The sequence below is a fragment of the Notolabrus celidotus genome, chromosome 6, assembly GCF_009762535.1.
Source record: "Notolabrus celidotus isolate fNotCel1 chromosome 6, fNotCel1.pri, whole genome shotgun sequence".
Taxonomy (NCBI): Eukaryota; Metazoa; Chordata; class Actinopteri; order Labriformes; family Labridae; genus Notolabrus; species Notolabrus celidotus.
The window spans coordinates 15,281,088-15,287,087 of record NC_048277.1 but is presented as its reverse complement, the minus strand read 5'-3'; the positions used below and the strand labels follow the sequence as shown (position 1 = coordinate 15,287,087).

The window sequence follows — 6,000 nt, the reverse complement described above, 5'->3', positions numbered from 1 at the left end:
GAAGCCACTTAATTTTTTTATCTTTGATTCTGACTAATATATTCAGACTGTTTTGTTTTATTTATTTCAGAAATCCTTGTGATATTGTCAGTTGTTGCTGGTCTGACTTAAATAAAGTAGCATTTAAAAATTACTTTGAGGTTGAGTCAGGTCTGTGTTTGCATTGATCATAATGCTGAGCAAAGTTTAGCGATGTGCATGCAAATAAATAGAAACTGTAAAGATGATCAATAGTGTATTATGTTCCATACAGCACTGAAATGAAGCTGGTAGTGCATAAATAGGAGCATTAAAGAATGTTCTTATTATAAAGTAACTAAAAAGTTACTTTTAACAGTAATTCATTACTTTTTGGTGTAAGTAATTAACAGAGTAATTTAGTTACTTTTTGAATAAAGTAACTAGTAACTGTAACTAGTTACTATTTTTCAGTAACTTGCACAACACTGCATTTGATACATATTAAAGTAGCCTGTATTATATTCGTTATTGATGTGAATTTATAATGAAAGTTCTCTTGAAAGCTTGTATTCAAACCAGATAAATAAAAATAAAATGCATGTGCGCTATAGCCTATTAGTTGCATACATAACCTAAATGCAAAAAGAAAAAATATTGCACCTCTTACTACAGCACCCCCAACTTAAAGCCACTTCCCACGTCTCTGCATGGAAGATCTATACTTTGACTTAAGTAAAGAAGCTGCAGCTTTGTCCACCACTGCTCAGTTCTGAGGAAATGATCTGGATTTTAGCAAGTGAAAAAGATTTGAGGAAAGTATCCCCTCTTATCTTTCTCATAATGACACTAGATATCAGCAGGCTAAGCGTTGACCCTTCTGTAGTGGGTGGGGGCTTAATGTATTGTCTCCTTGTACTTTTGTTTGGCACAGCACAGTCACTGTACTGGCAAAGCTATGGGCCAACTTTGCAGTGAGTAACGGTGCTTCAGCTCCTTGTTTTCAGCAAGGTGAGACCGTTAGCGGTCCCTCGCCCGCAGTTTGGGAACCGCTATCCCGGACTGGCCGACCTCTGCTCTCCGGCTCTCTTCCTCCGACTCCGCCTCTCAGAACCAACACACGAGCGACAGACTCTCCTGCCTGCCTGCCGCCACCCCGAAGCCCCTCCAGCTATAGTCTTTGCACTTCCCCTCTCACCAAACAGGACTCCGTACTTCTGTATCAACGCGAACTCACTTTCTCCTCACCCCGAATGTCCTCTTAGTTTTGCCGGAGGGGGAAACTAAGTTGAAAAGTACAACAGACGGGAGTTGCTGTGTCGGAGAAGTTTTTCTTCTCTGCTCCAGTTTTTGGCCCCGCGACGGGGCAGGACAGTGAGGGGAGGCCGGGGGGACTAACAGGAGACCGTATGATGTGGATCTGGTACCTTCTGCTTGGTTCGGGGTCAGGCTCAAGAACTGTTGGTAAGTTTTTAAAAGCTCAACTAATGTTGTTGTCACGGCGCCGACACGCTCCAGTTTACGGGTGGGTTGGGAGGAAGGGGGGAATGTAAAATCTTTTGAAGTGTTCGCTCTGTGGTAAACCTAAAGACTGGTGTGCGTATTTTCCGTCGACGACTTTTTTAAACATACTGCAGCAGCTTTCACGAGAAGAAGCTCTCCCACTTTTCCTTTCCTTGTACTGAACAGTGTTTTTTAATCCTGAAGTTGGGAGTTGCAGCAGCAGGGCAGCAGTTTCAGAGTTTTTCGTGCATGACGAATGAGCACTGGGTGCATGTCCCCTTCACTCAGGAGTGAGAATATTTTTGCTACAGACACCCCCATGCCATATCCATCTAACCGTGTATGTTTTACTGAGATGGGATTAAGGTCTCGTCCAGGTTAAGCTAGCTGTATGACTGAGAGGTTGTTGACAGGGCAGTGTTGACAAGTCAATCTGTTCTCCAGCCCCGCCATGGCAGCTGGGGCCCAATGGAGGACACTGTATGAGTTTATACTTAGCAGTCACTTTAACTCTTTTTAACCGTACAGATGAAGGTTTAAAATGGTATTTCAATCAATGGCACCCTTCCACAGGTTACTGCAACATGATGGGCTGCTTGGAATACACATGATAATCTTTTAGGGATGCACCGATCCTACTTTTTAGGTCCCGATACCGATATCGATACCTGGGCTTTGGTATCTGCCGATACCGATACTAGCCGATCCGATCCCGGTATTGATTTAACAATCTCTATTTCTTAATGTGAGGATAGAGTCATGTTTTGGCAACATCAGGCTTTGCTGACTTTGTCGGAACAATTAAATCCAAAAACCTGTCATTTTTTTCACACTTTAAATCCCTTTATAAAAGGTTTCTTTCTTCTTTGCAGTAGGCTACAGCTCTCGTAAACTTCTTCCTTTGGGCTCCCATTATATTTTTCAGCGCGACTGCCATCCGTCGAAACATAACCGCTGTACATGTTGCAAATTTCCGGCGGAGTTGTTAGCAAAATAAGCATGCACCTAATCTGCAGAGCCTCTGTAGTTATCCTCCATCATGCTCCACCGGGCAAAAATCAAGCGGCAACCTCCGGTCTAAAAATATGAGTCAATGCGGAAGTGTTAAAAGCTGCAGTTCATCGAGGATCCGCTTGAGGCTGGCTCCGGAAGTACCGGAAGTCACATACACATGAATGGGGAAAAGACGATCTTTACAGCATTAATAAACATGTTTACAGCCTGGTACAAAAGATGAGTGTAGTCTGAATAGCTCATTTCTCGATGTCCTCTCACTGTGAGGGGGGTGAATTTTTTTCTAATTCGGAAATTTCGAAGATATTGAGATTACCAGTCTTCCAATGAGAGGCACAGCTGCCTGTGGGAACACTGCAGCTGTTGGCTAGGAGGCTCAAAGCCCGCCTCTTTACGTCACACTGGCTCGACAGAAGCAATATGGCTGCCGCAGCCGATTGGTCTCAAAACAGCTCTTCAGAAACAGATGGGTGACGTCACGGATACTACGTCCATATTTTTTACAGTCTATGGCAAAAATGCACAGACCGGCCAACGCTGATGACGTAGGAGACACATGGTTATTGTAAACACAGAAAAGCATAGAGCTGAGATGAATAGATCTGCCATATGAATCGGCACAATATATCGGCCCCTTGTCCCTGATATCTGATCTAGCTCTTTGAGTCCGATCTAGCCGATCTCTGATACCAGGATCGGATCGGTGCATCCCTATAATCTGTGATTTGGAGCTAAACAACAGTAAAGTAGACCTATGTTGGCTAAGATGATGATTATGTGGAGAAAAGATGGTTCTGCGTTGTTGTCTGTTCAAATGCATATTGTATATCAAAGGATCAGCAAACTTCAGCCTAGTTAATGAGTTGTATTTCCTCTTAAATATGCAAATCTAAATGCCCTTTCAGCAAACACATAAGCTCTACAGTCACCTAATAATTCAGATAACATCTTCTCATTCTTATGAAGTGTAACCCAAGCTATTTTAGAATATCACCTGGTGCATTCAGGTGCATTGAAAGGATATAGCAAAAACTGCTTTTACTCCTGATGCAGCAGGTATATGTAGGGCATGAGTGTGTTTCTGTGCCAAAAACACAGGTGTAAACACTGAAAATAGGGATGGCAGAGTCCCTTACATTGTGCATTGTGGCTCACTTTCATGGCTTACTGGAACACCTGAATAGACAGCACCATTGGTAATGTTATTTGTAACACCTGCGCTATATCTGCTCTGTCAAGAGAATACAAATATCTACTGTGAAAATGTCCTCTCACAGGTACAGTTTTAGTTATAGAGCATGTCATAATAAGCATTTGTACACCATGAAACAAACAGACCTCTGATATCCATCAATATTTAAACCCAGAACTTGTCAAACACAGGAAATACAAACTAAGTCAGTTTCTTCTGTCTTCCACACAGCTGTGGTCAAGCATACGCTATAAATATGTTTTTGTCAATGACAGAGTGAAGTATATGTCATAATATTAGATTTGGAACAGCGATTTAGTGTGAGCTGCCAAACCCCACCCTATTTGCTCTATTGGAGCAAAGGAGCATGTAGACATGATTGATGTCAGATATTTTCTCTCAGAATATAACTGCAGTTTGTTTTCTTCTGTATTACTCATGTGTTGTCAGCTTTGAATAAACAAATTGGACTTCAGATTTTTTATTAGCTTACAGCCTGACCAGTCAGCTAGACTGTGTGTGTTTGTGTATGTGTGTGGTGTTGGTACCCATATTAAATAAGTTACAATAGAGGATAAAAAATCACCAGCCAGTGTAGTCCTCTGACAGGATATTGCTGTTGGTAAATATTCAGCTGACACATCAACCAGTTGTATGGGGTCTAAATTGGGTGTCCTGTCACATTATTTGGAATTTAATCTAAAATGTGGCCAATACATTAAAAAAAGATGTAAAATATTTCAGAACAGATGTGGGCCATGCCTGCGCAGTGCCTATTAAAATGATAATCATATTGATTATAATATTGACATTTAAAGATATGGCAATACGGATAATAAGCCTGGAGGAGTTACCCATCCCACACAGAGTCTGTGCTGCAAAATGCAAATAAAATATGCATGAACAGAGAATGTCAATGGTAGGTGTGCTTTTGTGCACAAGCTTCAGGATTTTATATTTTTTGCCCACTAGACAAACAAACAAATATCTTGCAAACACATAATTGCAGCTATGCATATTTCGTCTAATGTATTTCACAGATAATAGGAGTGCAGTTTATTTCCTTCACACACTTGCACAAAATGCATTAACATGTATGTTTCTGAGTGGTCAACAACAACAACGCTGATATAACCTCATGTGAAATGTATGAACCACAACACAGTAATTATTAAAGGTGCATTCTGTCAACAGTAGACATCACACAAGCACTAACCATCACATTTATAATTTAGATGTATATAACAGCAGTCAGTATTACCAAAGCTTGCAATTAAGATCATTAAACCTCTTAATAGAACATAAAGTGAGCCAATACGGTCTTTAAGTCTGTGGCTGGACTCCTAAACCATATGTAGATATTTAGCAGCTCTAGTTTACACACAGCACTTTGCAGCCAAGTTTAATACATGATCATATATCAATTTCCAGACTAACCAAACATTTCCAGTCCACAGAATTTTGGAAATCTGCCACAAATATCTGAATAAGCTTCAGAAAAAGCCCAATTTTTCATCTCAGTAATTGTTGCTCCTGGTTCCCCTTCTTTTAGAAACCATTTATTTCTTGCTTTTTGGCTCAAAACAAATGAAAAGTGCTGAAAACCCATGTTCTGTGCAGGTACAGAATGTGTTCTACACAATATTTAGAAAGCAAATCTAGCAAAGTGCACTTATTGTACTTCGTTTCAGAGGATGCTTACATACTTTGCAGATTATTTGGCATTGCTAATGTACGTTGCATTGGACTGTACTCCCACAGGAGCCTTGCAGCCTTGCAGTCCTGTATTCGTCCTCAAAGCTACAAGAGATACATCAGTGCTGTTATGTAATATGAGATTCAGCCACACAATCCACTGACAATGGAATGTTGCAGAAATACATTTACCAGCAAGGCAGCTTTATGTTATTGTGTTGTGCAGCGTGAAATATATTTAAGCTGTGCAGCTGGTCTGCCTGGCCATGTACCTGGGGGGAAGCTGATATAAATGAAATGAGGAACAATGTCAGGAAGACAAACGAGCTTCACATCATTTATTTCCCCCTACACTCTAAGATGATTACTGTTTATCAAGGATGAGCATTGTAATATACATGCCAGCTTTATAAATGTTTGACTACGTTGCTCTGACACTCAGGGCTGCCAGGGTCTTAAATCCTTTAATGCTTTAATGTTCTTCTACAGATGATCACATGCTGTGTGGACATCTTTTTGAAGTTCTTGTGCTTAAAAGTCTTGATCAAGCTCTCAATATATAAGCTGTGATATAAAATATTCCAGAAGTTGAATACATATCATCTACTGTATGTGTGCATACAGGAATGTACAATGAA

At 40.6% G+C, this 6,000-nt stretch overlaps 1 protein-coding gene across 3 annotated transcripts in view; it reads left to right on the top strand.

Moving 5' to 3' along the window:
- Nucleotides 1–846: 846 nt before the first annotated feature.
- The window catches only part of ldlrad3 (low density lipoprotein receptor class A domain containing 3), a 110,798-nt gene continuing 105,644 nt past the window's right edge, over nt 847–6,000 (top strand). The window contains exon 1 of one of the 3 annotated variants that reach the window (XM_034686609.1): nt 847–1,422. In XM_034686609.1, coding sequence (XP_034542500.1) covers nt 1,368–1,422 — 55 coding nt within the window. In that variant the 5' untranslated portion in view covers nt 847–1,367. The remainder of the gene's footprint in view (nt 1,423–6,000) is intronic. The other 2 variants (XM_034686607.1, XM_034686608.1) reach the window with 2 other exon arrangements.